Here is a 23861-nt window from a genome sequence, read left to right as displayed (position 1 = left end):
ACTTAATTCCTCCAGCAGCAAGTTATGACGACACGCGGGAAGCACTGTCTACCAGGGAAGATCATTAGATCCTTAGTGCCCAAGGTTTTTATGGCGGCTGGTCCGGTAGACACCCTCTGCCTAGTGAGTACCAAAGCCCCAGATTCCCAGAAGGAAAGCAGGTGTCCAGCACAAACCACATCGTTTGTGCTGTTGAAATGTTGCAGAAAATTGTGTTACAGCTGAATTGTGATAGCAGTCTGGATCCAGGTGAGAGACCAAACAGCACTTGGAGAGTTGGAGAACTCAGGTTCATTACACCAACGGGCCCAGGAAAGTTAACACTCCAACCTCTGGACCCCGTCTGGAGGTTTACACAGGCTTTTATAGGCTGCCAGTTTACACTTTGCAACATCATATGCAAATAAAACATAACAAAAATTGACTAATTAGGAACAAACTTTGTAGAAATGAACCAATCAGGAGGGAGAGAAATAACCAATCAGGAGTGAACTCCATGCAAATGAAGTACTACAAATGGACCAATCAGGAGTGAGGGAAATGGACCAATCAGAAGTTTGCTCAGGGAACCAATAGAATTTTAGGGGTAAGTTCCACTTTCCTAGAAGTAAGCCCTTTCAGAGGCAAAAAGTGAGATAGAGCCTCTGGACCAGGGAACCTGATGATGCTGGCAGGCGAGTAGTGGCCCTGCCTGGGGATCCTGCCAGTCTTTTTTATGGGGCTTCCCACACTCATAGATACAGTGAGCCGCTCACTATTTAGGGAAAGTTTTATATCAGTACAGGACAGTGTTTAACAGCCGAGTTCCCAGGTGCCAGCCAAGTGCCAACTTGCAAGCAGGTTTTCTAAGGAACGGCAGTCTTAACCCTGACTTACCTCTTTTTTCTGAATAAAGGCTGAGGTGGGGGTGCTTAGGTGAGAAAGCAAAGAACTATGGATGTTAGAGGGAAGAGCATTCCCAACAAAGGAATAATCCAGAGTAAAAGTTGCAGCTTTGGCATGTTCGAGGACAGGAAAGCTCAGAGTGACCAGAGCAGATGGAGGGAGGAGAGTGGTCAGTTATTAGGTTCCATGGTGAGAGTTGATTTCTGGGCATAAGGACCCCTTATGCTAGACCATTTCAGTCCCTTGGCCTTCCAGAGATGATGATGGGGAAGTGGACCAGCATTTTTTTGAGCCTCTGCTGTGAGCCAGGCTCAACTCTAAAAGCATTGCCTGTGACTTCTCATTCAATTCTCTCAACAACCCTTCACACAGAATGAGGATTAAATAGACTTGGGGCACAGAAAAGTTAAGTCACTTGACCAAGGTCCTACAATTAGTAAGAGAGTAAGTTTTAAGCCCAGCTAGTCTGAACAGAGTCTGCTCTGCTATCCATAATGAGAATGATCTGGAACAGTGTTTTAAAACTCCAGGTTGCAAACTGTTAATACACTGTGAAATTAATTGAATGGATCAGGACCAATGTTTTTTAAACAAATGAAATAGAATAGAACAGGTAATATCACAATACTCTGTGTATTGTGAGGGTACTTTCACTTCATTTTAAACATACACATATACAAATGCACATGCGTGTACTAGGTTGTTGGTAAAATGTAGTCCTTACTTTGGGTGTTAATCAGAAAACATTGTATGCCACTGATTTAGCAATGCTAAATATTTTTATCTGAACAAATGACTTTTTCAAGTTATTCTTCTTCTTTACAGTTTGAGTAAAGTCCTAGGAGTTCATTTCTGGAAACTTCTATTTAGTAGGGCGCCTAGAAATGGGTACTGGAGGGTTATAACAGAGTTGATGCAGCCTATAAGAACTCCCTTCCCCAAATACCCTTTCATCAGGGTACTTTATCACATGCCAGAGGTCTCTGAGTTCAGGGGAGGAGAGATAGATTGTCACCCTCAACTTTGAAGTCTCCCCACGACCACCCATCATCATAGCCCTGCCTGCCCATTCGCTGCCCATCTGCCATGTTCTGTCCAGCAGGAAGAGAGGTGGGCACGGAGGGATCAGGTACAGTGTCTGCAAACCTGGCTGATTCACTGTAGGTACTGCTGGTATGGCCCAAAGTCATGGTGAGGAGGGGAAATACAGAAAAAGGAAGAACGTAATTAATTATAAAGTTTTAAATATTCAAAGAAAAATGGAAGTAGACCAGGGCATTTAATTACAACATTGCTTTCCTATTATATATGGTATAATGTGAATGAAATTAGCTTAAGAATTTTAGAATAAGGAAATCTTGTGCACTGAAAGTTTGTGATATAATTCCAATGACTATTATCAGTCTTAGCATAATTTAGACCCAATGAAAAAGAGCCAAGAGGTAGCCAGGACTTGGTCTTGCTAATTTTGAGAGCCCGTGTTGGGAGTTTATGGCATCTAAGATATCCTTTACCTTATGCCCCCTAATCTTTTTTTGTTGGAGTATGATAGCTCTATCACATCCATGAGAATGTGTAATAACAACAGCAATTGAACATAGAAAACTTCCTGGAAAAACAGTGTGTGTTGGACATATTGCAAGGTGTTCTCACAAATTGACAACTTTTAGTACAGCTGAAGAATTGTCACACATCAGGCTTGTTAACTTTCTGAAAACTAATGTGTAAAGCTTATGTGTTTCATCAAAATAGCAGAGCTGTGGGAATGCATTTTCCAACAACAGATAGTTTTGCCAAAGCTATGGTTACTAATTACTTTTTTACAGGCAAAAGGTTCAAATTTAGGGAATTATTTCAGATAATGATTTTTCTTTTTCTAGATTTCAGAGCATAGTAAACACTAATAGTAACTATCATTTATATAATCATAATGGTAGCTAATGCTTACATAGCACTGATTCTGTTTCTGGCATTGCTCTAAGCATTTTACATTTATTTACTCATTTAATCTTCAACAGCTCTCCAGGATACAATTTTTATTTTAAGGATGAGGAATCTGAGACACAGAGAGGCTCACATACTTGCCCAAGGTCAGAAGTGGAAGAGCTGCTGGTTAGGCAGTAAGAGGCAGAGCTAGGGTGCAAGTTTTTGCTCGTAACCATGACACTCTACTGCCTCTTCCTTCACGGTTCTAGAAGTCCAAAGATCTGGTGAAGTAGATAAATGAAGTACTGCTGTTATTTTCATTTTAAAGAAGAGAGAAAGCTCCAGAGGTTAGGTGACTTGCCCAAAATAGCCAAGTTGGACAGTGGCAGAGTCAGGCAAAAGCAGTTCTAAATAGGAATTAATAAGGCCTGTGTATTATGATGGGTTCTCCAGAGAAACAGAACCAATGGGTGTGTGTGTGTGTGTGTGTGTGTGCACGTTGTGTGTGTATATATTGTAAGGGATTAGCTTATGTAATTATGGAGGTGGGCAAGTTCCCAGACATGTAGGTGAGTTGGCAACTGGAAATCTGGGAGAGACAATGGTATGGTTCCCATATAAAAGTTGACAGGAAGAGTCAATGTCCCAGCTCAAAGACAGTCAGGCAGGAAAGAATTCTCTTTACTTGGGGGAGAATCAGCCCTTTTGTTCCACTTAGGCCTTCAACGGATTGGATAGAGCCCACCCATATGAGGAAGAGCAATCTGCTTTACTCACTCAACCAACCCATTTAAGTGTTAATCTCATCCAAAAATATCCTCATAGAAACACCCAGAATAACATTTGACCACATATATGGGTGCCTTGTGGCCCACTCAAGCTGACATAAATTTAACCATCATAGTCTTTGGATTCTATGCTGTCTTTGACTTTCAAACAGCATTTTCTCAAGAACCTTCAGACTACTCCACATGACCGCACACTCTCCTTCCTTGGCATTGGAACTTAGAGGAGGTGGCAAGAAGGGTCATCTGTGTCTACTTGGGAGAAGGAAGTGGGGGTTTAGGGGTAGGGCTGCTGATAGCATCCTGATAGCATCCCAGAGGGGAGTTCGGAGGCAGAAATCTAAACGTTAACCACTCTGTCCCAGCATTTCAAGTTCACTTCTTTCTCCTGAAGTACTTTAAACAACATTGCCTTAAGCTACAGGACTTGTGGCTGGCTGATCAAGGCCATTCAGTGGAACAGGAGATCATTTCTGTTGTGACAAGCTGGAGTTAAGAATTGGAGTTAGATCACGTTGGGGGAATCCTTTGCATTTTACTCTGAAGTATGTTCTACTAAGTGCTTTTGTATTCAAGCATGATGGGTGATTTTTGTGCTTACTGGGTAAAATGTATTGGTGTCCACAAGGGGGCTTCATTTTTCCATTTTTCAACTTTTGCGTTCAGTAATACTGTACATTTTGTTTTGTTGTTGTTGTTTGTACCAAAAATAGAATTACTTGTTTGTTTCTGATAAGCATTTGCCATCACTAAAAAGAGCTTTGAATGCTAAGGACGTTGGAAGAATGAGGGCAGCAAGTCTGAAACAGTGACTTGGAGGCCTGAAGGCTGGGAAGGGTCAAACAGTGGGACAGTCAGATCACAGATATTTCACATCCCTTATGTGAAACTCAAAACAAAGTTCTGAGTTTTTAAATATTAAGATCATAATTTAGGTTATATTGGATCATAATTAGGTCTCTAAGTCTCACTAACCTCCTATTTAAGTTAAAGGTGAATTAAAAAATATGTCATTCCAGATTCAAGTGTTAATTTTTTCAGGTATATATTCCTTAAACCATTATTTCTTGGGCTTTGGATCACTTTTAAATCTGAATTCAAGTTTGAAGTCTTTGTTTTTCTTTTCCCCACCTACATGAAGTTTCTGTTACCAAGTACGAGGCACTAGATCAGGCCCCACCCAAAGCAGTGGGGCTAATAGTTGAACTCAGTTTGGTCGGAGTGGAACTGAAGACCTGAGGTTACTAGCTCTTGTTTTGAGTGGCAGGTTTTACATTTATTTTGGAAGAGGGTATCTTCCAGAGGCAAGAGGGGCAAAAGCAGTGTTTCACAGAAGGGAAACTGCAGTGGAAAACATACTTCATCTAGCTTTTGTGTGCGTCATGTTGGAAAAAATGAGTATCTGCGAGTCACAGGAAGAGAAGTGGCAGTGTGTTTCCAAATTAATTTGAGTTCCTGAAGAAATGAGGGTAAGATACACAGACGGATTTAAATATGTTAAAAGTGAAAAACTAGAATGATTGCTCTTGGAATTTTGTTAAGCAGTCCAACTTCTATATTTTATAGAAACTGTAGCTTTCCCATGGATTAACAGAAGGCCAAAACCTTATAATTTGAACATTAGGTTGATTAGCATTTCTGGTAGTTATTAACAAAATTGATGTCCTTAGAGTTTAGGGCTGAAAAATCCTTGGGGGGCATATTCCAAATGCCAAGATATAGGAGTATCCATTGATGACACAATCATTAAATGGATAAACTACTCACCCCAAATTATGGAGGAATGCTGTGGAACGAAAAATGTGCAGTACATGTTATAAGACAGCCAGTTTATGGTCACCAAAGGGGAAAGGAGGGGAGGAGGAATAAATTAGGAGTATGGAATTAATAGATACAAACTACTATACATAAAACAGATGTCACACAGGTTTACTGAATAGCACAAGGAACTATACTCAATATCTTGTAATAACCTATAATGGCAAAGAATCTGAAATATATTTGTACATGTATGTAACTGAATCACTTTGCTGTATACCTGAAACTCACATAATATTGCAAATCAACTATACTTCAATAAAAAAGAGTTAAAAAAAGAATAGTCTCAAAAGTGGTAATCATCACACTCCAAAGGGCTTTTAAGTAATATTAAAAAGTCACATCCATCCTCAGGGTCAAATCTAATGAAGAAGACACAAAGCTCATATTTATTGAATACTTACTATGTGCCAGGTAAAGCTTGTTCTAAGCATTTTACCTATCTTAAATCACTCATTATACATAATAATTCTATTATTTCTGGTTGATTAATGAGGAAATTGAGGCACAGAGAAATGTGCCCGAGGTTTCATAGCTAAAGTGGAGTGTCATATCTGATAGGAAAATGTAGGAATCCTGTATACTTTCTAGTCTCTCTCTTTCAAATCTTGCTTAGTTATTTCATAAACTGCCTTTCCTACTCAGGAGGACAGCCCCTTAGACCAGAGAGATTATCGACTTAATCACTTAGACTTGAATTTTTAAATAACTTGGTAACAAGCGTAAAAGATGATAAGGTTCTAGTCAGAACAAGGAAGGACACATAAGCTTGGGACTGTGCAGTGTTTCTGCGGGGAAGACATTTGTCAGTACAGACAGAAATATGAAAATCTAGTTAGTGATAAAGCTGCTGTCTTTAGCGTTAGTGAAATATCACGTGGCAGCATGACTTGAGAAATTCGAAACAGCCTAATTCCATCAGATGTGATTTGACATCTCAACAAGCACTTTAAACTCAGCATGTTCAAAACTGAACTCCTTTGCTGTACATTGTAAATCAACTACACTTCAATAAAAAATAAGAAAAAAAACCCCCCTGTAAATCAACTACACTGTAAATCAACTACACTTCCATAAAAAATAAGAAAAAAAAAACCCCTGAGCTCCTGCTCTAACTCCTCAGATCCACTCCTCCTGCAGCTGCCCTCCTTTCGGCTGATGGTAACCCCATCCTTCCAGCAGCTGAGGCCCAAACCCCGTCCTTCTCATCGCCTTTCCTTCTTCCGCACCTCCCCACACCTAGTGCATCAGCAACTCCGCTGGCTCTACTGTCCACACACACCTGGAACCTGACCACTTCTTACCATCGCTCCAGCTCCCCCAACTCTCCTCTCATCTCTTTTGGGGTTATTGCAGTTGCCTCCCAGCTGGTCGCCCTGCTTCTGCCCTTGCCCTCCACAGTGTGCCTTTGACACAAAAGCCACCAGGATCGGTTAAGACCCAAGCCAGGCCAGGTTACACCTCACCTAAAGCCCCACGATGATTCCCTGTTGCACTCCAGTAAAGCCGGAGTTCTTCCAGGGACCTTCGAGAGCCTGCAGGCCTGGACCTTCCATGCACGTGTGACTCACTGCCTTTTATTCTTCATCTTGCCTGTTCTGGTCCCATCACCCTGACCTCCTTGCTGCTCCTCAGACAGCCGAGCCTCGCTCCACCCTCTGCCCAGATGTTCTTCTCCACCTGTCCCTGTGGCTCCTGCCTCACCTCCTCCCAGTTTTCCTCCAGTGAGCCTCCTACTTACCATTCTCCCACTCCCGAGCGCCTCATTTTGCTTCATTTAAAATTGTTTTCCACAGTGCCTGTGGTCTTCCCACAAATGATGTAACTCATTTCTTCCTCATGCCTATTGTTTCCTCCCTGTATTCCCCCTCCTCTCCTGCACGAATGTGCGATTCGTGAGGACAGGACTCAATTTTGTCTACTGATGTATTGCAAGCACCCAGAATGTTGCCTGGAACATAGCAGATGCTCAGCAAGTGATGAATTGTTGACTAATGTAAATAGATTTTAAATGTAATTGGAAAATAGAGACTGTTACTCAGAAACCATTGCAGTGAGCTACCAGCACAGCAAACATTGTAAGGCCCAAGGGACCGGATATTTGTTTTTCTACAAGACAGGTAGGATAAAGGAGAATAATAAGAAATGTGCAGTGTGTGTTTTGCCCTCAACTATTTAAGAGCTGATGAAAGCATTTGCTTCTTTAATGAGTAGAAATCCTTACATCAACCCTATGAGGAGGTTCTGTGATTATCTGAAATTCCACATAGAGCCCTTAGCAGATGTCAGCCACACAGAAGGACTTAGGAACCACAGCTGTGATTGCTGTTATACTTTATAGACATGCATATGCAGTTTAAATAATTGATTTTGAATAAGTAACTATGCATCCTATTTTATTGAAACCTCATAAACCTCATACATTAAATAAACACTACCACATGCCCTGTATTTCATCCGGCATTTAATTACACGTGTGTCTTGAGTTAAGAATCCTCACGCTTTAGAAACCCTGGTGAACTGCTTTAGTTTTTAAATCTTTGTGCAAGGGGGCAGGGTCTCATAGCTATTCAATTTACTAACTTTATTTGATTGGAGTTGATCCTTGCAAGATCTGTGATCTTCTTCTCTTTAAGGTGTGGGCGAATTCTGTCACTGAGATTACCAGTGGTGACCTCTGTGCAGAAGATGGGGACTCCTCCCTGCAGGACCTTACCTACTTGGTCTCTCCACCCAGCAATGGACATTTGGCTCTCAAGTCCTTTCCTGGCCGACGCATCCAGAACTTTACCCAGGCTCAAATCAATGAGGGCCAGTTAGTGTTTGTACACACTGGTATGTCACAGAGAAAAACAATGTGAAACTAAAATGTGTTTAATCAGAGATTAACATGTAGTCAAGCCTAATAGCTGCTGATGGAAAACTACAAGCCATCTAAAAACTTTCCAGACTCTGTACCTTTTTCAAAGTGGCACATTTTAGTAAGGCCAATAATAGCAAACATTAGAGGGTACCTATAACTTACACGTGGCTTATTCACATTGTCGTGTAAGGCCTGCACTCAAATACAAGCTTCTCAGAGAGCCTTTTCCTGACCACCCACTAAAACAGCATCTCTTCTGTCACCCTCCATCCCCTAGCCCGGCTACCCGACCTTGTCATGTAGATTGATTCACTCATTCGTTTGTTGTCTGCCTTCCCCACTAGAGTGTAAGAGCTGTAAGAAGAGGGTCTTTCTTCTGTTCACTCTTGTATCCTCAGCACCCAAGAACAGTGACTTGAACATAGTAGGTGCTTAATAAACTTTTGTTGAAAGGATGGAATCATGTTGAATACCTGTTATGTGCCAGGTAATATTCCAGATGTTGGGGATACATTAGTGAATACAACAAACACATTTGTTAAAGGAATGAAGACATGAATGAATGAATGAATATAACTGTAAATCTAAGAGATCCTGGCAGTAAAAGGCTTTGTGTTCTTCCTCTGGTCATCAGTAAATCAATAAGCCAAATAGCCACTGCAAATCCGCAAAAGGGCTGATCCAGCCTACCTTTGTTTCCAGGCTGCCCTTGTCAGTGGACTGAGAGGGGAAGCCGCCCATTCCCAGCCTGCAGAGGGAAATGGGAGGGGGCGTGAGCTGCAGGCGCAGGATGGGAAAACTAAAAGTCATATCTTTTCAGCCATTTTAAATTATCTTCTTTGAAAATATAGCAAAGAAAATAAAGACGAAACATCATCTAAATTCAAATGTAGTAATTTCCTGATTATCTTTGCAGTTAATGCAAAGAATCTCCAAATAACCTGAAAATACTTTACTATGTGACTGTTCTCATCTAGTGGTTCCAAACCTGTTGCCCAGGAACCTGTTAGGGTTAGTTTTATTGCAGTAAGATCCTAAATCTACCTACATATGTACCAAAACATTGTTTCTAGACTGAATGATCTTTTCTATGTATGTGTGTTTTCCTTTTTTAAATGTGTACAGATGTGCTCATTAATAAAACGCAATTCATTTAAAGAGGCACTGAATTGACAGGTGGTTTCTACCAATTATGTGTGGTTTTGATTAGTAGATATTAAAAGTCCAAGTATTATTAGGAGAGGGCCAGGGAACTTTTTTTTTTATCTTTATGAAAGGATTATCCTATTTTTAAAATGGAGAGAACTGCTCTAGAGACTGGCACAGGGGAAGATTAGAATTTCTAAAACTGTGCATTTTGCAATGGAAGAGAATTATTGACTCTCTGGCATATGCTGGGCACTGCAGGAGATGCAATCACACGATTCATTTCATTTCACCTGGAGAAGTTCTCCAAGCGATTGGGAGTAATGATCCCATTTTAGAAATGAAGAAGCTGATGCTCAGAAAGATTTAAGTCAGTCTGACCCTAAAGCTGGGCTTTCTCTACTAGCTGCCATTGAAGGACATTGAAGGGCAGAGTAGGTTGGAGAACTGAAATTATTCTTTGCAATGAAGGATTAAAATATAAGTTAGCTCTCTGGCTTGATTTATTTAACTACCAGGTCAATATTTGCTGTTGATGAGTAGAGAAAATAATTTCTCCTGAAAAAGCAGGAAGGGGGATTAAAGTCAAGCTCTTTGCGAGTCAATCCATTACATTTTCTAAATGGATGTGGAGGCAATAATAGCCTTCAGAGTGGCTGGAGCCCGGCTGCAGATGAGTCTTGCTGAACCCAGCTGGTTCTCCCTGCTACAACTGTCCATCAGCAGCCCAAAGAAAGGCTTTGGTTTAATTAGTCTCTCTTAGCATTTATATTTGCAAAGTACTCTGCCATTAATCTAATTCATTATTTCACATAACAACCTAAGTAGGTTGATAGAGCCAAGATGGGGAGGGGGGAGCGGTTGACTAAGTGATTTCAGGTCACCCTTCTGAAAGAACTGGCAGGTCAGGAACATCTGAGGTCATAACAGAAAATCCACAGGTCACAGCTGCTTTGATGTTCCCCTCCTTCCTCCTCTTTGGTCATAATTAGTGTAATAGTTGGGATTATTCTAGTATTTGTTTGGATATAATTCTTTTTGATACCATTTCCATTTTGTTTCTGGATTCATGAAATGTTCAAAGTACCTCATGGCAGAAAGCATCTCTCCCTAATTTCATGTTTCATTAAAGACAACTTTCAAAGTGCTCTTTCTAGTACAAACAAGCAAACAAACAAACAAAATAGCATTCTGTTCTAAATTAGGCAGATCCAGAATTCTCTTTCTCTATTTTTTTAAATATGATGACTCTTGAGTGTACTGGGAAATATTTTTTAAAGGCTTTTTTGTGAGGGATAAGAACTCCCTGGGTTTGCTTAGATAACAGAGACTTGAGAGACCGTTAAGCCATCAGCCAGCCCTTTATTAAATCATGCTATGAAGGGAGTACTTGTAGGTAATTGCAGGGTCTGACCATGCCTGCTTTGTTCCCTGCCTCGAGTCCCTGAGGGCAACAAAGAGGCCATTTCTACCCATTCTGTGATGCAAAGACCTGTGGGCCTGCAGAGTTACAGGGTGAGGGGACTGTGCTCATCAGGCTGTCTGCATGGTGATCTCGTTTGGTGCTTTGGGAGTCAGACTGGTAAAGCACTCCTGGGAACAGGGTCAATATGGGGCCCGTCTCCATTTCTGTTTAGCACATAAGTGAATTTATAACTTTGCTGATATCACTAATTAATCCCTTGACAGACATGTGGGAGTAGAATTCTCTTCTTGCAGGAATGTAACAAAAGCAGACCTGGGCCTTCCCCCACTTTTCTCTTGCCCCTCTGCAGAAAACAGATGGTTTGAGATAGATGAATAATTAGGAATTATTTGGGGGGAAGGGCTAAGTGTTACTTACTTCCCTATAGTTTTGATTTTCAGTATTATCAATAGATCAGAAATTGCTAAGGGGGTGTGGGAGTGTGTGTGTATGTGTGTGCATGCACATGTGCGTGTGCTCGTGTGTTGCATGCGTGCATTACTTTTATTGTTACAAATTGATTCCAAAATAATAAAATGCAGGCAATGAGCATGTTTTAAATTTTTAAAAAAAATTTTTGGAGGTAATATCTTTTTTATTATTATTCTCTTTTATTATTCTCAGGAGAAGGTCACGTGGGAAAATGCATTTTAGGCCTTTATTGATGTTCTTTTCACTTTGCGTTTTGGCAGTATTTGATTTGGTGAACCAGGTGACTGTATTAATGCACTCTTACATTGATAGGGGTCACTTTGCAGGGGGATCAGGTGGGAGAGACGGTGAAAGGGGGTGGCTCTTGCAGAACAACCAAATTGACCAGAGTGTAATTTCTTCTTTTGAAGGAGCGCTGTCAGGAGGCTTTAATTTTCAGGTTACAGATGGTTTGAACTTTGCACCACGACAAATTTTTAGCATCACAGCTCGAGCTCTGATCATTAGCTTAGAAGTAAACAAAGGACTGAGCGTCTTTCCAGGTAAGACTTTAACTTCGTTGTTTGGGTTTAAGTGTTTTTCAGTTTGTTTAGAAACTTCTACCTGTATGGTGTAAAGTATCGTCTTTTACTATAGAGTGATATCAACCAGCTACAAAGTCCCAGCAAGAACTGTCTCTTTGCTGGAGTTTAGCAAAAGCAAGCCTGGGTCTTTCCCCCTGCCTCTCTCCCCTCTCCTATTCCTCAGAAGAGGGTGTACTGGGGAAGGGCGATGAGGGAGGAATCACTGAAGCAGCAGGCTTTATGATCCATATGCACTTTTCCCCTGCTCTCTCCTTTGGGTCCTTAAAGAAGCAGGAAAACCAGGCTCTGCTGTAACCATCTAGATCTTGGGGTTTTCTTTTTTCGAATATAAAAACCCTGTGTACCAGGGGACCATAGGGGATTTCACTCAGCTCTTGTTTTGGGTCCCTGAAGCCTCTGGACTACTGTTTGCCAAGAATCTCAGCCTGGCTGAGATGGAAAGATCCAACTGAGCATCTCTGGCCCAATACTGTCGCTGCAGGGATAGAGAAAGATTTACCCAATTGCAGGGGCAATAAAAAAGGAGGGAATTTTTTTACCTTGTTATTTAAAAAAAAAAAAAGCATTGAAATAGCACAGGAAATAATAAAATTTATATTACAATTAAAAAAAAAACCTGGGCTTTTGTAACTTGTATACTTGATACACATTATCAGTAAAACATGGATGGAGAAAAACACTAATCATTTTATTAATTATGGCCACTCCATGGTCACCCCAGCCAGGTGTTCTCAACCACTGGGAAGCTTTTAAAAATACCAGTGTCTCGGCCTTGCCTTACAAAACCAATTGAATGGGAATCTCTGAGATGGGACCTGGCTATTGTTACTTTTTCAAGTTCCAGCTGGTTCTGAAGTACAGCCAGGACTGAGATCCATGGGGCTAGGCATTGTGCTAGTCTTTTTGTAACCTTTACATCTATGTGAGATAGGTGATATATTCACAGCAAGTTGGCAGGACTTGTGGCTTAAAGAGATGATGTAACTTGGCTGTGCAACCAGGAAATGGTAGATAAAGCTTACATACCTCTAGAGTAGACCTAGAGAAAAATCATTGTTTGAAACTTAAAAAAAAAAACAAGAATCTTTAGAAATTTTGAAATTTTTAGTTACGTTAAGCTTTTGAGCTCACAAATAGAAACCTTATCAAAATCCAGTTAAAGATAATGTTAACCCAGATTCTTATCTTCTAAAAACTTTTTATATCCCATATTTTTTCTCTGAGCATAAGTGCGATGCTTCTATCAATTTCTTCAAGGCCAAAAGGGTGCCATTTAGTGTTTAAAAAAATAAGCAAACTACTGCACCCTAGTATTTGGAAAAATACAGCAATCTATTTTTTTAAAAGTTCTAAAATCAGTAAATCTGGTTGCTGCAAAAAATTAAATACCTTTCATCTAGTCTGGCTAAACTGTGGTTTAGTAACTGAAGACAGTTTTATTACATTGAAGGGGAGTTATAGCCACTATAGCTTAGGAAGTTTTTGAATTTCTGGCACCTGTTTTACTGAATATTAGTTTTGAAAGAAAAATATGTTAACATGGCCCAAATTCCCTTGTCACCCTTGTGGAACTATGCAAAAACATATAGCTTTCTTAGCCCTCTCCTTAATATTTGGAGACAGCCCCGAGTAACCATCTCCTCTCCCTTCCCAACATGCACCACATCTGCCCTGGCCTGGCCTTCTTGTATCCTGTATCCGAAAACCCTCCACTGGAACTTGCATGTTATCCTCAGATCCCAAAGTGACCTGTTCCTTTTTCTAGCTCCCCCTAGCTTGTTAGGTCTGTTATTCTTGGTTTCTGTGTCTTCTCTCCCCAGACTGTGACTTATTTCCAGCTCCAGCTCCTGGCCAATAGGAAAGAAGATGCATTTTCATGTACGTTTCCATTAGGCAGCTCTTATATTTGATCTGAGCTTGGGTGAGTGTGAAATGAGATCCATGGAGTCACAGATTTTAGAATTGAGATGGACCTTGTGGGCCACTTGGCCCAGTTGTTCTTGGCATTCTTCCTACCCTAACATCCCAAGTAGCAGTGACCCTCTCTTTTGCATCAGAGTTCTAGGTGTGGGTGTGGCTCTGAAGACCACATCTCCTCATCCTACCTCCAGGGACATAGTTGAGCCTTGCTCAGCCTGGCTCTGCAGTGGCCTCCCAAGGATGTTGGTCCCTGATGCTGTGAAAAGCTGCAAGGATGATGATGACAGATGTGTCACTCTTTTTCTTTCCTCAGGACCGCCCCACCCTACCATGTCAGGTCCTGCTGGGAGCAGGCCTGGGTGACCTCTGCCTCCCTCATCTATTAGCTGGCCCCTTGGCTGGGGGAGGAAGGGAGGCACTCTGTGTCCCATCTCCGATGTGACTCCAGGTGTCAGTTATCAGCGACTGCTGCTCTTGTCAGACTCGAGTTGACCTGTATGTTCTGAAATATCAGGGAAAATCTATTCTTTCTTACAGAGCTATAGATTTTATAGAACTGAAATAGGAGAAAATCTCTTCCTACTTTATAATAGACGTTCAGATACTATTGATGTCTGTGTTTTTATAGTGTTTGATATTTTTAATCTACTGAACTGGGTTGTTACAAAGATTTGAACAAACTAATGTATTTAAAAGCAAGTTTTGATCGTTTCTATTTGGCAGATAAAAAACACTGGGCAGGTTCAAATTCATGCAACTAATAGGAATCATAAGCCCCAAAACTGAGTGCCAACTCCAACCCCAAACTGTGTGCTCCAACCACAGCAGCTCCTGTCCCTTGTGTTCGTGCCTTTGTTCCAAGGCTGCCTCTGTTTTAGAATATCAATTCCCTGTGAATGGGGATCATCATGGTGGCTGTGTACTCTGTCTCCTTCTTGATATTCTTGAGGGACTGATGTATACAACCAGGAGAAGATACATAACAATTTAATAAACAGCAATGTGTATGTGGAAATTTTATATGTTAGGGAAATATTGCAACCTAGCATTAATCAACATTTTTTGAAACTCACATTGATCCCATTCCAGTTGGACTTTCTCTACGAGCCCAGCAGACTTTGGCCATGCTGTTCTGCCTCCTTTGTGTACTGTCTTAAAAAGTGGCCCTGGCTTGATAAATGTAAGAACTTTCTTAGGGTAAGCCAAAGTAATTATAAGAATACTTAGTGAGTGAATGTTTTAAGGTTAACCATGGGTTGTAAGGCCTGCCAAATTTGAAAGTCATTCTTTACCTCAGTTATTTTAAAGTAGGAAGGACTTTAGTTCTAAATGAAATTTTTGTGTTTATGAACTAAGAAAAAAGATCTATTTGATGTATATTTTCATCTTGTAATTTTGTGTGTGTATATGTGTATATATATATACACACACACACATATATATATATGTATATATATTTCTGTTTCTTTCTAGACAACTTACTGCCCAGAAAGGAGTTTTGTAACTGGTTTTTCACCTTGAATGCCACCATTGAATATGTTTGTTTGTTTATCCTTAGTGGTGGCATGTTGGAACATACTGTCGCCCAGAACCTAGTTTTTCTGTGTAACCAAATTGCACTTGGCTCCTTTGAGAGTGTTGAGGAGGGGTTGACCTTGAGAGTTTTGTCAAACTGGTCTAGAATGTAAGCTTACACAGATCCAGAGTTAAGTAGCAGGATATTCATAGCAAACTATGTGACTTCAATCTCCTTGGGGTTTGGTTATGCTATAGAAGGAATCATGTCTCACCAATGGGCCATCTGTCCTCTGTGGAATTGAGGGAGAGAGAAAGGCAGGAAGAAGTCACAGCATATTGCTAAAGCATTTAGAGCCGAGATTTGTAAAACCTTTTAGTCAACTGGTTTTGAAACACTGTATTGAATATTTTAAGACTGAGCAGGAGATAACCAAAAGTCATAAGAAAAGATTTTCAATCCTCAAGGAGAAAATTAAAGGCTTACTACAGTTCAGGGGAGGGAAATTTCCCTTAGACTGGGATGATCAGGGAGAGCTTGTTGACCAAATGAGTCTCGAGCTGCCCCTGCAGAATGAATAGCATTTTGATGGGTGGCAACAAAGACATACCAGAGAGGACAGCATGACTGCGGGTAGTGAAAACCTGGGAAGAAGCGGGTGTGTCTGGAAGGTGGAGAGCAGAATCTGTCAGATTTGTTGAATAATTCATCACATTTCCTAACTCAGACATCACTGCAGCACTGAGCTCAAAGTAGTATGATAGGCAATATAAGATCAGCCTTTAAAAAATACTCGCTTGGCATCAGTGAGACCTACATTTGATCAGCAGACAAATTATTTAGCCTTATCATCCCTTCTTCGGGATAAGGAAACAAATTATACTTCTTAGGATTATCATGGCGCCTAAAAGAAAGCGCAGGACTGTGTCGGTGCTGTTTCCTGGCATATCTCCACTCCTGATTGTAGGGCTTGTCCCATTCGAGGCACCTGGTAATGTCAGTTAAAGAAATACACAAGACCTTCTATCCTGGTGACCATGAAACCCTTGTTGTCATGGTGGTAGTTGATCTTCATGAAACAAACACAATAGGATGTAAGTATGTTTGAGAAATACTATCCTTAAAAGGAGGATAAAACAGATATTTTTTTAACTTCAAGACTCAGAGTGTTCAACATGCTGATTTGATTTTCAGATCTCTCAGAGGTACACATGGGGTGAGAGCTGACTAAACAGATATGGTTATAGAACCCTTTTATTACCACACTCCTCTAGGACAGTTTTTCTATGGAATATATATTTAGATGGGACCTTAGTGAAATCTTTTCCGAACTAAGTGTTTGGAGCTCATTGATGAAAATATTAATGCTGATGAAATGAGTTTGGGGGGGGGGAGAAAATATTTGGCTCATGGTGAACTGGGCTGGAAGATAAAAGATGCCCATCAGGCAGTTGCAACATGGAGCCAACTAGTCTTGCTGACTGAGCATGCTCGAGGTGACTGCTGAATGGGAATTAAACCATAGATGACTTTCTGGGTTAGGTGGCTGGTCAGGGAATGAGGAATTGATGTACCCTGGCCGAGAGAAAAGCACTCTTGACCTGGAATATTTCCCCAATGGGTCCTCTACCCCAAAAGGCTAAGATAAGTGAAATGATTTTTAAAGAGACCCTCCCACCTGCCAAAAGTAATCCTGGGGGTGAAGGAATAAATGAAAAGTTAAGAATCCTTTATAGGAAGGAAATAATTAAGAAGGCACAGTGGGGAAAAGTTCCAAAGGATAACTGAAGATGAGAAGTTGGATGTCGGGGTGCCCAGAGAGACTGCACACAAAAGAGACATACTCCACCTGAAAAGAAGCGGGGACCCTACCTTAGCAGGTAATAGAAAATAGGCCTCAGTTACGACTTTATGTAACATTGACTAAGGGGACAGAACAATTCCTCTTGGCCTCCCCAGGGTGTCCTTAGATCCTGGGCCCCCAGCTCGAGAAGCCAGAAGGTGGCAGTGACTGCAAAATTTCCAGCAGCAAGAAGAACTAAGAGGAATGTGGGGGTCTATTAAAGCATCTTTTTTGTGTGTGACAACTACGGCTGTACCAAGGCAATCCTGAATCTGAGACAGAACTGTGTTCTTTAGGCTGTTATTTGCAGGTACTCCTACCTCTCCAACAGGATCCCCAGGACCTAGTTAGTGCCCAGCCCAGGGGCTTGGGTATTTTACTTTATTTTATTTTGTTTTCAGCTTTATAGAAGTATAATTGAAAAATAAAATTATAAGATATCTGAAGTGTGCAACGTGATGATTTAATATATGTATACATTGTGAAAAGATTCCCCCACTGAGTTAACACATTCATCACTTTACATTTTTACTTTTTTTTTTTTTGGTGAGAACATTTTAGTTCTTTTCTTTTAGTAAATTTCAATTATATAATACAGTGTGGTTAACTGTAGTCACCATGTTACACATTAGATCCTCAGACCTTATTTATCTTATAACTGAAAATTTATAACCCTTTTACCAATTTCTCCGTATTTCCCCCACCCCCTAGCCCCTGGCAACCACTTTCCACTCTCTGTTTTTGTGAGTTTGACTTTTTTTTTTTTAAGATCCCACATATAAGTGATACTACACAGTATTTGTCTTCCTCTGTCTGGCTTGTTTCACTCAGCATAATGCCTTCCAGGTCTACCCAAGTTGTTGCAAGTGACAAGCTTTTCTTCCTTTTAAGGCTGAATAATATTCCATTGGGTACGTATGTATGTATGTATGTATGTGTGTATGTATGTGTGTCTGTGTGGGTGTGTGTATTACATTTTACAACATTTTCTTGACCCATTCATCCATTGATGGAAACTTAAGTTGTTTCTATACCTTGGCTATTGTGAATAATGCTTCAATAAACATTGGAGTATAGATTTCTCTTTGAGATAATGGTTTTGCTTCCTTTGGATACATACTCAGAAGTGAGATTGCTGTATCATGGGGTAGTTCTATTTTTAATTTCTTAAGGAACCTCCATACTTTTTTCCATAGTGGCTACACCAACTTACATTCCCACTAACAGTGCATAAGGGTTCCCTTTTCTCCACAATCCTCACTAGCATTTGTTATTTCATGTCTTTGATAATGGACATCCTAATGGGTGTAAGGTGATGTTTCACTGTGGTTTTGATTTCCATTTCCCTGATGATTAGTGATGATGAGCACCTTTTCATGTGTCTGTTGCCTAGTTGTATGTCTTCTTTGGAAAAATGTCTATTCGGGTCCTTTGCTCATTTCTTAATTGGGCTATTTGATTTTTTTTTTTTTTTTTTTTTTTTTTTTTTTTTGCTATTGAGTTGTATGAGATCCTTGTATATTTTGGATATTGACACCCCCCCCCCCAGATATGTGGTTTGCAAATATTTTTTACCATTCCATAAGTTGCCTTCTCATTTTGTTGATGGTTTCCTTTGCTGACCAGATGTAGTCCTACTTGTTTATTTTTGTTTTTATTGTCAGATATTTTAAAGGGAGCCTCTAAACTGAAGGCTCAGAACAATCTTTGCATGTTTGAAAATCTTACCCAAAGCTGGCTTCCCCCTGTGTTAGCTGTTGTTAAGGTCCTGCTTTTAAGCACCTAATGTGGTTTAAACACTGCAGTTGATGGCCCTGGCTCTCCAAGGCTACAATGACTAAGGAAAGCAAAATGGATGTCATTCAGGAGGCTGGTTATTACTGGGTGATTGACTCAATTTCATAAACAATTTATAAAGTGCCAGCTCCAAGAGCTACCCTGTGCAAGGCCTATTGCTAAAGCCCTTTAGCAAGGGCTAAAACAGAAAAAAGAAGGTGAAATTCTGGGCCAGGATGACCACATAAATCTCTTTCAGGTCTGCCATACTGTCAAGTTGGGGATATCCCCCAAACCCTGCAAAGTAAAGGGATATGTACTCTAGCCCTATGTTCCTTAAATTGTGGTCTACAGACCCCCTGGTCTTTGAACTGGTAAGAACAGAAAGTGAAAGGAAATGTTTAGAAATTTTTATAGCAACTTGACATTGCTGCAACATTTTATCATATTTTATAAGATTATTGCTCCACAGTGGACTGGGGGAGAAACACTGATCCTTCACTGCAAAGCATTTGAGAACCATTGCTCTAACTTGAATATTCCTGAGTCTCTCTGGCCTCCGGTTGTCAATGAAGTCACATTAGCGCACAGACCCACACGTCACAGGTTCTTCTCCCCTTGACATCCACACAGGCCCTTCCCATCCCACATTGTCCATGCAGCCCGCCTGGGGGTCCTCTGGAAACGGCTCATGTTTGTTCCAGAGCCAGCCTCTCCCCGAGGTGTCCACAGATGGACACTCCATTGAGCATCTGCAGCCACTGTCAGGCCAGGACATGTCTGTCCTTCCAGGGGAGGGAGCTGTCTCCTGTTCTCTCTATGCACAGGGTGGGCTTCCCTTTCCTCCGCTCGGAGCCCAGCTGGGTGCCACGCACCTGGCATTGCCTTCTTTCTCTTGGGATCAGGGAGACATGTAGGACTATGGGGGCTGAGGGACCATTTCATGGGATTTTCTTCCTTCATCTCCAGCACCAGTAGCAAAGCAAGTCCACAGATGCCTCACAGATCACTAGCCCCATACAGCCCAGCTTCAAGTTAGAGCTAGCCAGTCCTTCGTACATAACCACTTATTTTCCAGAGTTTTCAAGGGTCTATAAAAGATCATTTCATTAACTGCAGCCCTCATATGCTTTATACTTACATGCACGTTTTAATCTTCACTTAGGTTCCAGGAAGCCCCTTTCATCTCATGACCTGAGAGCTGTGACCAATGATGTGGACAGTGCAGGAAACAGAACTATTACTTTTACGGTTGTAAGTTCCCCTAGACTTGGGAGGCTGGTGCGAGTAAATTCTGACAACAGCACAGAGGATGTTTCCGTGTTTACACAGAAGCTGGTGAGTCCTGACGTCTGTCCATGCAGCTGGGTAGGGCTGGGCGTCTCTCCAGGGCAGTCCCCTCACTTGTCTTCATCCTGTTAAACCAAGCAGACGTGCCCCTTTGCCCAGGCAATTACTCATTCCAGCTGTGCTGTTTTTAAAACTGGACACTTTATAGTGAATACAGGATGGGACCCAACTGTCAGAAGACACTAAGCAAATTCATATCCTGTATCTAAGAAATAAGAAAGGATCCTTTTTCACTAAAGATGAATTTAAAAGGAAACCCAAAGCAAAGCTGCAGGTACTCCAGATAAATCCTGCAGGATATATCTATGTACATTTATGTTTAATATATAAAATTATATATATAATTTCATCTATCACAGTTATATGTGTGTATATAAACATGTACATATGTAAGGTGTGTGTATTTAATCTGCACCCAGAGCTGTCTGTTTTCAACCTCACTGATACTTTACCACCACCACCATCCACACACCTTTTTATTTACATGCATAAGCCTTCAAATCTTTTGATTTTTTTTTAACATTTTTTATTGCGTTAGTCATTTTACAATGTTGTGTCAAATTCCAGTGTAGAGCACAATTTTTCAGTTATACATGAACATATATATATATTCATTGTCACATTTTTTTCGCTGTGAGCTACCATAAGATCTTGTATACATTTCCCTGTGCTATACAGTATAATCTTGTTTATCTAGTCTACATTTTGAAATCCCAGTCTAGGAATCTGACTGACTGGTCTTGTTTGCCTATATGTAATTTCATTTTCTAAAAGTCTACATTTCCAAATGGTCTTCTTGAATGTAATTTTTCTTGCTTGCCATTCAACTTTCTTTTTCCATTGTTAAGCAGTGTGTACAGGGAACTGATAGCTGATCTGGCTATAGCTTTACGTGACTAAGGAATAAAAAAATCTGAAGTCAAGTTTAGAGGAAGCAAAAGTGAACCACATGTCTGCCTTTAACCATTGAGTCATTTTTCTACAGTGTGATGTGGCCAAATTGAATTCAGCTTATGCTTTGCAATCGCCTTTGTCTGGGATGCATTTAAGGGAACGGATCACAAGGTCAGCAAAAGTTCTGACAGTGACATTGAAAAGAGGAAGTATCAATTCTCTAGTTCACAGATGCACTCTGAAGGAAGAAAAAGTAGTTAGGAGAAAACTATATTCTGTGAGGGAGCTTAATGTGCCCAAAGGCATCAAAACTTGCCCAGGTTCAGTTTACATTTTGAATACCAGTAAGAATTTTATCAGCCATATAAAGATGGATTGACTCTAGTCCTAGATCTTTAAAAAAATTTTTTTGATGGTGATCATTGCAAGCACTAGTTTCTACTACCTTTCATTGCAAATATATAATATTTCAGATTAATATGATCTAAATAGGTTTTAGTGGGTAGGTAGCCAAGATCCACTGGGTTATGCTACAGTAACAAACAACTTCCCAATCTCAATGACTTATAAGCTTATTTCTTACATATATTGCACACGGCCTGTGGGTTGGCTGTGGGTCTGCTCTACATCTCTCCTTTATTCCAGGGTCCAAGTTGAAGGAGCAACCCCTTTCTTGGGCATTGCTGTGTTTGCAGCAGAGGGAAAAGAAGTGATGGTGGAACCATGAAAAAACTCCTAAAGTTTATGTTCAGAAGTGCTGTGTATCACTGTTCTCATCTCATTGACTAAAGAATGTCCTGTGAGCAAGCCTGATGTCAGTGGGGTGGGGAAGGATAACCATCTCATAGGGAGGAGGCACTGGAACAATAGAACAGTCCACCTTGGTGGGCTAGCCTGGTAATCGGAAAACTGTTTTTAATACAAAGAGTGCATTTTCTTGTAAAAACAAACCACCTTCACAAGACAACACATTTGTAAACAGGAATTAAAACTCCAAGCTAGTTATAGCTCCACAAAGTCTTGATTGATACAAATCCAATTATTTTAAGGTATTTTTTTTCCTCCCATTATTCCTTCTACTTTATGAACCAGGAGGCAAGTATCAAGAAAACGCATCAATAATGGCAAACATTAGTCTGTGGATTATGTGTTACATTGGCGCTGAGGTTTGTAAGGGGCTTGCACAGTGGTGTCTTGGATGAGGGGCATTAGACCCAGCTGTTGATCCTCATGAAGGCAGGGGCAGGCTGCAGGCTGGAAGCAAAGTTGGGCGATGTCACAAGTCAGGTGTGGTGAGACAGGAGTTTGTTCTCCTTGATTGGACCAGGAGAGTATCTCACCACACACAGCCCTTTCCTCCCTAAAGCATGCACCCACCAAGCCAGGGGCCTAGTGCAGGGCTTTGACTCACAGGACAAAGCAGAGCTCCTTTTGTTGTGTATAAGGCATCAGACTGTCTATCAGGCATTTTATGCAAGTACCCTCCTAAACATGACAATTCCCGTCTCCCCAAAGTAGCATAGAAGATATATTTAGAGTCTGCAGAAATTCAGCACAGCAGCCCACACTCTGTCTTTGCTGTGTGAGTGTGGAGACAGCATGTAATTTAGGAATCGGGTGCCCTGTTGCTGCTCCTTGATCCACTGCTGATTTCTTATGACTGAGGACAGTGCCTTGGTCTCTAAAGTCAGAAGGTCTGGATTAGCTCTGTGAGTAAGGGCAAATGACATATCTTTTAAACCTCAGTTTCCTTGTCTGTAAAATGGGGGCAAATAGTAGTAATGATAACTGAAACCATTTTGAACATTCCCCATATCCCAAGCACCATTCTAAGCTTTCTTCTATATGCTCATTATCTTACTCTACAGGCGGGGATCCTAAAGCACAGGGAAGTTAAGCAATTTGCCCACAGCTGCACAGCACAGCTCAGAAGTGGCAGAGGCAGGATTTGAACCAGTGTCTTGACTCTTAGGTTGTGCTCTTATCCCCTAGGCTATATTTTCCTCTTGGAGTTTGTAATGAATTAACACAGAAAATGAAAACAAAGCACTTAGCACTCTGCCCAACAGGTAGCAGACTTTAAATAAATCATAGCTAAGGCTGTTATGATTATCTTTTTGTCCTTGGAAGTGTGAGAGGTTCCTTTCCTCTCATAGTAACCAAAGGACTAATTTTACAGGGCAGGCAATTTTCTGGGACACTGGAATTGGCTGCTGCGTTTACCCTAATGTGCTGCAGTGCTTTAATGAATGGAAATGAGGTCATTAGGAGAAAATGATACTTGCTTCACCCTATAACCTGCTCACTGTTTCCCTTTGTGGAAGAGTCCCTGGTGTTCTAGAATACAATTCCCTGAGTGATGATGAGAGGAGGGGACTGAGGAAAATGTCAGGGGGCCTCATGCTTGGATCCAGCAGCCCTTCATCCTTGGGCAGAGCACAGGCTGGAGGCAGAATGAGGCCTGGGGCTGGGGCAGCTCCAAAGATCCCACCCTAGAGGGTCAGAGCAAGGAGGACCCCGTGGAAGAACTCCTCACCAGAGCAGCTGAGAGCTGCTGTACAAAGGTGGTTTTGCAGGGTATGTTTGGCTAAATTTCTAAATTTCTAAGAATAAATTTCATCGAAATAGCCTCTCTTCCACTTCAGTATTCATAAAGGA

General features: G+C 41.0%; 1 protein-coding gene across 12 annotated transcripts in view; it reads left to right on the top strand.

The window, feature by feature from the left end:
* Window positions 1–23861, top strand: part of LOC105077864 (chondroitin sulfate proteoglycan 4-like) — a 68809-nt gene that overhangs the window by 22879 nt on the left and 22069 nt on the right. For all 12 annotated transcript variants that reach the window (XR_012504160.1, XR_012504161.1, XR_012504151.1 and 9 more), the window contains exons 6-8: window positions 8051–8249; window positions 11731–11862; window positions 20125–20297. Coding sequence is in view for 5 of the 12 variants with exons in the window: in XM_074358089.1 (XP_074214190.1) it covers window positions 8051–8249; window positions 11731–11862; window positions 20125–20297 (504 nt within the window). In the remaining 7 variants the exon portion in view is untranslated. The remainder of the gene's footprint in view (window positions 1–8050; window positions 8250–11730; window positions 11863–20124; window positions 20298–23861) is intronic.

Source organism: Camelus bactrianus, chromosome 3 (assembly GCF_048773025.1).
Source record: "Camelus bactrianus isolate YW-2024 breed Bactrian camel chromosome 3, ASM4877302v1, whole genome shotgun sequence".
Classification (NCBI taxonomy): Eukaryota; Metazoa; Chordata; class Mammalia; order Artiodactyla; family Camelidae; genus Camelus; species Camelus bactrianus.
This window is presented reverse-complemented; position numbering and strand designations above follow the sequence as displayed.